The sequence below is a fragment of the Narcine bancroftii genome, chromosome 5 (assembly GCF_036971445.1).
Source record: "Narcine bancroftii isolate sNarBan1 chromosome 5, sNarBan1.hap1, whole genome shotgun sequence".
NCBI lineage: Eukaryota > Metazoa > Chordata > Chondrichthyes > Torpediniformes > Narcinidae > Narcine > Narcine bancroftii.
Window position 1 is genome coordinate 40,623,718 of NC_091473.1, and position 11,287 is coordinate 40,635,004.

The window sequence follows — 11,287 nt, forward strand, 5'->3', positions numbered from 1 at the left end:
CTATACCTGCTGATTGTCGTGGGGGAGTCTGGATGTTTGGCTGTAGGATATCCTTCTTCTTTGGCTTGGCTTCGCGGACGAAGATTTATGGAGGGGGTAAATGTCCACGTCAGCTGCAGGCTCGTTTGTGGCTGACAAGTCCGATGCGGGACAGGCAGGCACGGGTGCAGCGGTTGCAGGGGAAAATTGGTTGGCTGGGGTTGGGTGTTGGGTTTTTCCTCCTTTGCCTTTTGTCAGTGAGGTGGGCACTGAGTTGATTCAGAAATACATGGGATATCTCTCCTAATGTTCACACCAGTGACAAAGTCTTTGTCAGGAGGAATTCGCAGGATTAGGGTGATGGTCTTGCCTGAATTTCACTGCCTGGCGCTTTGGGTTTCATCTGGTTTTAACGTGGCAACTTGCATTTTGGAACCTGGTTAAAAGTCAACATTACTGCAGACCAGAAACCACGCAGCGACAAAACCAGACATGTCACTTTTCTAAAGGGCATCAGCGAACCAATCGTTTCGTGGTCATCATTGACTTGTATATTTAAATTAATGGGGGAAGGGTTCGATACCCAACCAAATGCTGGAACCAGTGGGAAGAGTCTCGAGTCGCCTTGTTTGTGCCGCAGTACTTGCTGCAGGTGATTAAAAGATCATGTTGTGTTTGGCTGATGTTTCTCGGGGCCAGCGGGAGAGAGCAATATCCACCGCGTCATCCCTTCGCTCGACTTCTGACGACCTGGGGGCGGGTCACGACGGCGGGCAACGACGTGGTCCTTTCCGGCTGCCGTCGAGGGGTGAAAGGTCAGGGCAAGGCGCTCTGGGAGCGGAGCGGACGGTCACAAGGGCAGCGAGTCCAGCCCCGCGCCCGGAAGAGGCTCTCGCCCCGTGAAACCAGCCAGCGCAGACGGGTTCAGGCACGGCTTCAATGCTGCTCAGCTCCAGGCTGAAGCGTTGGCTGAGTTTAGTTCCCGGGAAGCAGCTTTTCGGGCCCTATCGCTTTCTCCCTTGTTTCTTTGTCTTCGGCGGGGTGATGGAGTGGATTATGATAAACGTCCGCATCGGCCATGAAACATTTTGTGAGTATGATTGAGTAACCTGTGCGTTTCCTACCATAACCGCAGTGTAGAGGCGCTGCAGGAACCCAGCCGGCCTCGTCCGTAGGAGGTCGAGATATTAGCGACGTGGCTGAGCCCTTCAAGGTAGAAGCAAAAAGCAGGCAGGGACCTCCATTAAAAACCCGCGGAAGATGGAAGAGCGAGGAATACAGACCAATAGATAGGGTGTTGGATCTCGTGAGGACAGGAGAGGAAAAGCGAGAATTGATGGGGGAGCAGTTTTTGGCTCTGTGAAAGGAGACCGAGGGACACGAGAGAGAGAGAGGGGAAAAGAGACATGAGGAAAGGTGGTGGGTGGGGAGAAGGGGAGCTAGTCGATGTTAATGCCATCCATTTGGAAGGTGAGGTGTTGTTACTTCCATTTTCAAGCTGTCCTAGTCACACAGTGCATGAGACCAAGAAAAGTGTGCCCGTGTATTGAAACTGAAACTTGGGTTGGGACCCCATGGAGGCTGCTGACCCACCATGACCCTCCACTTGGGTCAGGACCTCGGGGAGGTTGCCTGACCCACCATGACCCGCCACTTGGGTCAGGACCTCAGGGAGGTTGCCTGACCCACCACGATCCTCCACTTGGGTCAGGACCTCGGGGAGGTTGCCTGACCCACCACGATCCTCCACTTGGGTCAGGACCTCAGGGAGGTTGCCTGACCCACCACGATCCTCCACTTGGGTCAGGACCTCGGGGAGGTTGCCTGACCCACCACGACCCTCCACTTGGGTCAGGACCTCAGGGAGGTTGCCTGACCCACCATGACCCTCCACTTGGGTCAGGACCTCAGGGAGGTTGCCTGACCCACCACGACCCTCCACTTGGGTCAGGACCTCAGGGAGGTTGCCTGACCCACCACGATCCTCCACTTGGGTCAGGACCTCGGGGAGGTTGCCTCACCCACCACGACCCTCCACTTGGGTCAGGACCTCAGGGAGGTTGCCTGACCCACCACGACCCTCCACTTGGGTCAGGACCTCAGGGAGGTTGCCTGACCCACCACGACCCTCCACTTGGGTCAGGACCTCAGAGAGGTTGTCAGACCCACCACGACCCTCTACTTGGGTCGGGACCCCCATGGAGTCTGCGTGACCCACTACAACCCTCCAGCTTAGCATTATTTTCTCAAGGTTCCAGCTGTTGTAGTTTTTGAGTTTCTCTCTCTGTATGGTAAATCTTTGGACTGTCATCTACATTATGATGAAGACAGGAGAGGAAAGGTGAGAAGTGATGGAGGGGGGGTGAGTAGTTTTTGGCTTTGTTAAAAGAGACTGGGGAAATGACTGAGGCGATTTATAGCCAATCAATTTCCAACCAGCTGAAGGGACATTAAGAACTTCAAGCCAGGGTTCTCTTTTGATAGGGAAATTGATGGCTTTTTAAAAATAACATAGTGAGGGATGGTTTGAGTTATTAATGATGATTAATCCATATTATCATGTCCTTTGTAGTTAAGGGGACCAAAGCTGCATAATATTCTGTATGTGACCTCCTCAGTACCCTGTTCAATTGAAGTAAAATCTTCCAATTCTTAAACTCACATTCCTTGGCAATAAAAATTCTCATATTGTTTGCCACCTTCCATGCTAACTGGGAATGATGCAAAAACACTGAGATTCTACTGAAATTCACTTATTTGCCATCTCTTCCCATTTAGATTATCTACCTTTTGATTCCTCATGACCTCCCACTTCCCCCCATTAAATACCATTTCCAGGGGTTCATCCAATGCCTATCTATATCCTGCTGCAGAATCACAATATTTTCATTACATGATGCCTTTTCTCAAGTCAAGTTTATTGTCATCTGACTATACAAGCACAACCAGACGAAAAAGCATTCTCCGGTCCTCAGTGCAGATACACAACCAGACATAGAACACATACAAACGATAAAATAATATCCAGAACAAGAATTTCATCTATACAAATAAATAAATATTGCTTCATGAATATGAGAGTATCAGATGGTTAAAGTGAGTATTCTCACTGCCTGTGGGAAGAAGCTGTTCCTCACCCTGGTGGTGCTGGCTCTGATACTCCTGTATCTCTTACCTGAAGGAAGCAACTGAAAGATGTTGCGTGCAGGGTGTAAGGGGTCCCCATTAGGTGCTTTTAAGCTGCAGCACCTGGGTAGCCCTCCTGGGACTTTGATGCGATTAGTGGGGCAAAGGTGCTTCCAGCACCTTTTAAGCTGAGGGGGGAATAGCCCCAGTAAGTCGCCAATCCAGTGATTTAAGGGGGATCCCGTCCCCCTCAATGACTTGGTAAGTGACATGTCACACAAAATAGTCTTCCCCGTCCCCCCCACCAGCTGTCAGTCTCCCTCCCACTGTCATTCGTATTCCCCCCCCCCCCCATGGCAGTGACCCCTCTACCCTCCTCTCCCTCCCCCCACCCCACCCCCCCCTCCATGGTTGACTTTGGATGATGCTGACCAGGTCAGACCCTTTCAAGCTGCCTTGTGAGTAGGGTGCTAACTGGGCAAATTGCTTGGTTAACCCCATTTTACAAGGCAATTTGGAAGCGCCTAATAATTTGCGTGCCCTCTTCAAACAACAATCCCGGTAAATCACGTTGATTGGGGGGGGGGGGGGTGAGGGAGTCTCCAGCCAGACTCCCTACCGCTCTTATGGTCCTGTGGATTGACTGCCGATCCACCTCACTGTAGCAACTGTACCACATTGTGATGCAGCCAGCCAGGACACTCAATAGAGTTCCTTTAGAAGGTTGACATAATGGTGGTTGGTAACCTTGCTGGTAGTCTTCTCAGTGAATACAAGTGACGAATTGTTGGGTGTACACAATAGGTCACTAGTTAAGTCCGAGTGAGGTCCAAGGAATATATTGGTGTGTGTGTGTGGAATATCCCAAGTCACTACAGCTCAAGGTTTAATCTGGGAAGATAGTTCAAAGTTCAGACATTCGGTGATGACACGTGGGCTTGAGATTGATGCGCTGTGCAGGCTTCAGATCAGGGATCCCCAAACTTTGTCGATCATTGACCTCCTTCATGGAATACTTGATCACTCATCGACTGCGAGGCATGGAATCCCAGCTTTGGATGGGGGTGGCAGTGCTGAATGGGTTGGGGGCGTGGTGGGGGGAAGGGTTGATAGCATTGGTTTTACTTTGGCTTGGCTGCGCGGACGAAGATTTATGGAGGGGTAATGTCCATGTCAGCTGCAGGCTCATTTGTGGCTGACAAGTCCGATGCGGGACAGGCAGACATGGTTGCAGCGGTTGCAAGGGAAAATTGGTTGGTTGGGGTTGGGTATTGGGTTTTTCCTCCTTTGTCTTTTGACAGTGAGGTGGGGTCTGCGGCCTTCTTCAAAGGAGGTATAGGTACTGTATTCACTCGAGTAATAGTTGATCTTGTGCAGATGTTGCCCCCCCCCCAATTTTGGCCTCAGCCACCCACCCATACAAACTCCCGACCATGGATCCTTGCCCCAGCTGTCTGCCCATCCGAATTCCCGACTGCAGATTCTCACCCCAGGGCCTGCCCATCTGAACTCCCGACTGCAGATCCATGCTCCGAAGCCCGTCCATCCAAACTCCTGACAGTGGATCCTACCCCCCCCCCCCACCCCCACCTCCCACAGCTGCCTGCTGTGTTGACCATCAAGTTGACCATGAATCCCCATTCCAACACTCACCCATCCAAACTCCCAACCTTGGATGCTCGTCCCAACACCCGCCCATCCAAATTCCCAATTACGGATCCTTGTCCCAATGCCTGTCCATCCAAACTCCCGACTACAAATCCTTTTCCTGACGCCGCCTATCAAAACTCCAGACTACAGATCCTTGTCGACGCCTGTCCATGTGAATTCCCGACTACAGATCCTTGTCCCAACGCCCGTCCATCTGAACTCCCAGCTACGGATCCTTGTCCTGACACCTGCCTATTTGTACTCAAAACCGCAGATTCTCACCCCAGCACCCACCCATCCAAACCCCAGGCTGCAGATCTTTGCCCCAAAGTCCACTCATCCGATCTTCACCCCAATGCCTGACCATCTGAGCTACTGACACCCCGACCATGAACTTACCCCTGGTCCTGGCCATCTGAACTTCCAACACCTTTAATGACATAAGGTCAAATACTTGATTTGTGTAAAATTCAACTCCTTTTTTTTGTCCTAAAAAGTGGTCCAAAATTTCGACGATTACATGAGTATAAAATAAAGAACACAAAATACTTTTTAACTTCCCATTCGCTCTAAACTAATTCAAAGGCTGAAGTCAAATACAGCGTCGGTCACCACCCCTGCTCTCACAAGAGATTGGCCAACACTGCCATAGGTACTATTTTCAAATGCACCCACGGCATTATTTTTTATTTTTCACAATATGAACCATATCAACCAAAATATGTACAAATGTTTCTCATTAAATTTACACAGTGGTCTTTTCTCCCCCCTTTTTTTACCCCCTTTCCCTCCCTCCCCTCTACCCACCCCCCTCCAAAACCCATAAATATTCAACATATACAATACAATAAAACCATAAAACAATATCTTCACACAAAGGAAAATAAACAAGAAAAATGTATCATCTATTTATTACACACTGAATCTAGTTGTTTTGTCTTCTTATCATTTTCATTTTAGGGAATGGAGGTCGTAGGCAAGCTCTCTCTGATATGTTCCATGTATGGTTCCCAAATTTGTTCAAACATTGTGACTTTATTTTTTAAATTGTTATTTTTTCCAATGGAATACATTTATTCATTTCCATGTACCATTGCTGTATGCTCAAGCTCTCTTCCATTTTCCAAGTTGACATTATACATTTTTTTGCTATCGCTAAGGCTATCATAATGAATTTTTTTTGCACTTTATCCAATTTGAGGCCTAATTCTCTACTTCTTATGTTACTTAAAAGAAATATCTCTGGTTTTTTTTGGTATGTTATTTTTTGTAATTTTATTTAGTATCTGATTTAATTCTTCCCAAAACATATTTAGTTTTGTACATGCCCAGGTTGCATGTAATGTTGTTCCCATTTCCTTCTTAGAGCAAAAACATCTATCCGATAATGTTGAATCCCATTTTTTTAATTTTTGAGGAGTGATATATACCCTGTGTAACCAATTATACTGCTTCATGCATAATCTTGTGTTTATTGTATTCTTCATCGTTCCAGGACATAACTTTTCCCATACTTCATTTTTTATCTTTATGTTTAGATCCTTTTCCCACTTCTGCTTAGGTTTATAGTTTATTTCATTTTCCTTATCTTTCAGCTTAATGTACATGTTGGTTATAAATCTCTTAATTATCATTGTGTCTGTAATCACATATTCAAAGCTGGTTTCTTCAAGCTGTTTCCCAATTTATCCTTTAAATAAGCTTTCAGTTGATGATATGCAAACATTGTACCATGAATTATTTCATATTTGTACTTCAACTGTTCAAATGTTAACAAATTATTTCCCCCCAAAAAAAAATGTTTATTCTTTTGATTCCTTTTCTCTCCCATTATCTAAAGGAAAGATTGTCTATTGTAAAAGGTATTAGCGGATGTTGCATCAATAGTAATTTTGGTATTTGATAATTCGTTTTTTTCCTTTCTAAGTGGATCTTCTTCCATGTATTAAGTAAATGATGCAGTACTGTGTACTGGTGAGTTTTTATATTGCATCAGGTTTTCATCCCATTTATAAAGTATATGTTCCGGTACCTTCTCCCCTATTTTATCTAGTTCTATCTTAGTCTAGTCTTTTTTTTCCCTTGTCTGATAAAAATCTGATAAATACCTTAATTGTGCAGCTCTATAATAACTCCTAAAATTTGGTAACTGCAAACCCCCTTGATTACACCTCTCTGCTAATTTATCTAATGCTACCCTTGGATTCCTCTCTTTCCACGAGAATTTCCTTATTATTCTCTTTAGTTCCTAAAAGAATTTTTTGTTAAAGAAATTGGTGACGTTTGAAATAAGTATTGTATCCTTGGGAACACGTTCATTTTAATGCAGTTTACCCTCCCGATCAACATTAGCGGTAATTCTTTCCAATGTTCTAAGTCATCCTGCAATTTCTTTATTAGTGGCTGATAATTTAGTTTGTAAAAGTGGCCTAAGTTATTATCTAACCTGATCCCTTGGTATCGGATTGCTTGGGCTTGCCATTTAAATAGTGATTCTTTTTAAAATTCTATATAGTCTGCATTACTCATTGGCATCACTTCACTTTTATTTGCGTTGATCTTGTACCCTGATATTTCTCCATATTCCTTCAATTTTTTTATGTAATTCTTGATAACCTCAGTTCTGTCATCTGCAAATAAGCTGATTTTATACTCCTTCTTTATTTTTATCCCTTTTATTTTATTGGCTATTCTTATCGGTTCTGCCAAAGGTTCTATTGCTAAGGCGAACAATAAGGGAGATAGTGGACATCCCTGTCTAGTTGACCTACTTAATTTAAAGTGACTTGATACATATCCATTTACCGTTACCTTTGCCAACTGTCTATTATACAATGCTTTAATCCAATTTATATATTTTTCTGGTAGATTGAACTTCTGTAATACTTTAAATAAGTAATTCCACTCTGTCAAAGGTTTTTTCTGCGTCTAGAGCAACAGCCACTTTTGGTTTCCTATTTCCTTGAACTGCGTGGATAAGATTAATAAGTTTGCAGACATTGTCCGCTGTTCGTCTTTTCATAATAAATCCAGTTTGATCTTGTTTTATTATTTTAGGTACATAATCGGCCAATCTGTTTGCTAATAATTTCACTATTATCTTATAGTCTGAGTTAAGTAGAGATATTGGTCTATATGATGCTGGTGTTAATGGATCCTTCCCCATCTTTGGTATTACTGTAATTATTGCTGTCTTACATGAATCTGGCAAGTTATGTGTTTCTTCTATCTGGTTCATTACTTCCAGGAGAGGAGAAATTAATAACTCTTTAAATGTTTTATAAAATTCTATTGGAAATCCATCCTCTCCTGGTGTTTTATTGTTCGGCATCTTAGCTTTTTTAATATATCCTGTATTTCCTCAATTTCAAATGGTTTTAATAGTTTGTTTTGTTCCTCTTCTTGCAATTTCGCCAGTTCAATTTTAGCTAAAAATTCCTCTATTTTATCATCTTTCCCCTCGTTCTCAGTTTGATACAATTGTTCATAAAATTCCTTAAAGTTTTCATTAATCTCTGTTGGATTATATGTAATTTGTTTGTCCTTTTTCCTTGATGCCAATATATATATTTTAGCTTGTTCTGTTTTTAGTTGCGAGGCTAATATTTTGTTTTTTCTCCCAGTTCGTAATACTTTTGCTTTGTTTTCATTATGTTCTTCTCCATCTTGTACGTTTGTAATATTTCGTATTTAATTTTTTTGTCTGCCAATTCTCTCCTTTTCATTACATCATCCCTATTTACTAATTCCTTTTCTGTACTTACTATCTCCCTTTCCAACTGCTCTATTTCCCAATTGTAATCCTTTTTCATCTTAGTCACATAACTTATTTGCCCTCTAATGAAGACTTTGTGCCTACTCGAATAATATGAAAATTCCTTCTCTCTTGGGTGTTGCCTCCTCCATATATCCATAAGTTTCATTTCCTGCATTGATTTAACCATAAATTTGGCTACTTTATTCTTTTTACTTGTCTTTTATCCAGTTTTATCCAACATTAGGTCCAAATTAAGTTTTAAATCCCCTCCTATCAATATATTTCCTTATGTGTCTGCAATCTTCAAAAAAATATCCTGCATAAACTTTTGATCCTCCTCATTAGGTGCATATATATTGAGCAAATTCCAAAATTCTGAGTATATCTGACACTTTATCATTGCATACCTCCCTGCCGGATCTATTATTTCCTCCTCTATTTTGATTAGTACATTTTTCTTAACTATTATGGCTACACCTCTAGCTTTTGAATTATAGGATGCTGCCGTTACGTGTCCTACCCAGTCTCTCTATAGTTTGTTATGCTTCAGTTAGATGTGTTTCCTGCTCAAATGGTATATCTATTTTTTCCTTCTTCAATAAATTTAGTAGCCTCTTCCTTTTAATTTGGTTATGCATTCCATTAATGTTTATAGTCATATAGTTCCACATGACCATCTTGTATCTTGCATACACCTCTTTTCCACCTCTTCGCCACCTCCACCCCCCTTTTCCTCTCTTAGTTTTCTCTTATTACACTTAAAGAACGACAACACATTTAAAACATAAAGTACCCCCGCAGTTCCCACATCCACTAATACCTTAACCCCAAAAGTTCCTTCCCTCTCTGAGTTGCCCCATATCCCTTGCTGGGCAACCACAACTCCCCTTTTCATTTGGATTGCATCTTGCTCGCCATGTCAACTGATTTTGCAGTGACGGTTATTCTTCCTCCACCCAGCCCTCTCCAGAAAACATTTTTTTAACACATATAACAAAGCTCTCTTTTTTTCCCCCCCTTACTCCCTTCCTTCCCTTCTCTTTTCCCTCTATCGTTCTTTACATATACATGGTTTTTACATCTTTATATATATTTTATCACCATTCTTCATTCTTGTTACATCTCTTCATCTCTTCTCTTGTCCTGCAAATGTTCTGCGAATTCTTGCGCTTTCTCTGGATCCAAGAACAGTCTGTTTTGCTCCCTGGGTATAAATATTTTAAGCACGGCTGGATGTCTTGATATGAATTTGTAACCTTTTTTCCATAAAATTGATTTTGCTGTATTAAACTCATTCCTCCCCTTTAAGAGTTCAAAACTTATGTCTGGGAAAAAAAAAAAAAATTTTGACCCTTGTATTCCAATGGTATAGCACAGTAACAGGCCTTTTAGGTCCATAAGCCTGTTTTGAATAGTGGGAGGAAATAGGAGCCCCTGTGGAAAATCTTTGCAGACACTGGGAGAATGTACAAACTCCTTACAGACAGAGCAGGATTCAAATCCCGTTCGTTCATGCTCTTAACAGAGTTGCGCTAACTGCTATGCTAAACATTCTGCCCTTTGACTTCCAGTACATACTTTCCGCCAACACACCTGTTCTCATGGTACTTTCCCGTTCAATGGCAGATGCAGCAGTTTATCTCTTCCCATCTTGTCACAAATATTCTTCCTAAATGGATCACTTGCATCTTTCGCAATGTTGTATATTACAGTCCATGCCCTCTGTGAGATTGCCTCTATTTTACAGAAACTGAACATTGATTTAGTGACCACTTTATAGAACCACCTACATTCAGTCTGCAAGGTGACCCTGAGCCTCCAGTTATCTATTTTAATTTTCCTTCTCTCTCTCACTCTGACCTCTCCACCTCTTGCAATGGTCCAAAGTAACCCAAAATAAGTAACTGCATCTCATCTTCCAACTGGGTATATTAAAGCATTTTGAACTCAACAATGAATTCAACAATATTTAGATAAGCAGTCTTCCAGCTTATCTCAGAAATGGCCAGTTCTAATGTAGAGCCATCTACCCATTAATCTACTGAGGAAAGATAGTGGTCTGAAATGGTAACCATGTTTTGCTCTCTCACTACAGAAGTTCCCTATTTACAGTATTTTATGCTCTCTACACTCTTTGCTATTCTACAACTATATGTTATTCATTTTCAGAAGTCTCATTATTTATTTAATAACCCAGAATAATGCTTTCTTAAGGCAGTGGAAGCAACTTGTAGAGTGGTGTCAGGGTTTGGCTATGTGATTTTGGAAAAGATTGGATGTTTGATTGAAGGAAGTCAGATTAAAAATAGATATGGCCAGTACTGTGCATTATTTATTTATTTTAAAAAAATTAAAATTAAACAAGACTCCTGTTCTTTCTCTGGCTTTTCTAGATGATGTGTACCGAAGAAAACGTTCTGAACGGCAGTACCAACTGAAGTTAGAAGAACTGTGCACATGTGAAAATCACTCAAAATAAGGCACTTCTATGTAACTGGGAAATGCACATGATGGATGAATTAAACTATTTCCTCTTTTTAAAAAATGTTATATTTACTGAGATTTATGTTTTCTTACATTTTTATTACAAAGAATGCAACTTTTCATGGGGTTACTTGTTTGAAATTAATTTCTGTTTCTCTTCAACTTGTTTTGTATTGCACCAGTGTTTTGGGATATTTAAGACCCACTTAATTGTTTTATTTTAAACTTTATTTATAAATTTTTAAAGTACAATAATAGTCACATTACATTCAGTTCTAAATTAAATTATTT

The 11,287-nt window shown here is 42.0% G+C and overlaps 1 protein-coding gene across 1 annotated transcript; it reads left to right on the forward strand.

The window, feature by feature from the left end:
* The first annotated feature begins 763 nt into the window (after positions 1 to 763).
* Positions 764 to 11,057, forward strand: LOC138763300 (ubiquinol-cytochrome c reductase complex assembly factor 5). The gene is made up of 2 exons (XM_069937201.1): positions 764 to 1,069; positions 10,906 to 11,057. The coding sequence occupies exons 1-2, from the start codon at positions 919 to 921 to the stop codon at positions 10,989 to 10,991; spliced, it is 237 nt and encodes a 78-aa protein (XP_069793302.1). The 5' UTR covers positions 764 to 918; the 3' UTR covers positions 10,992 to 11,057.
* Positions 11,058 to 11,287: the final 230 nt, after the last annotated feature.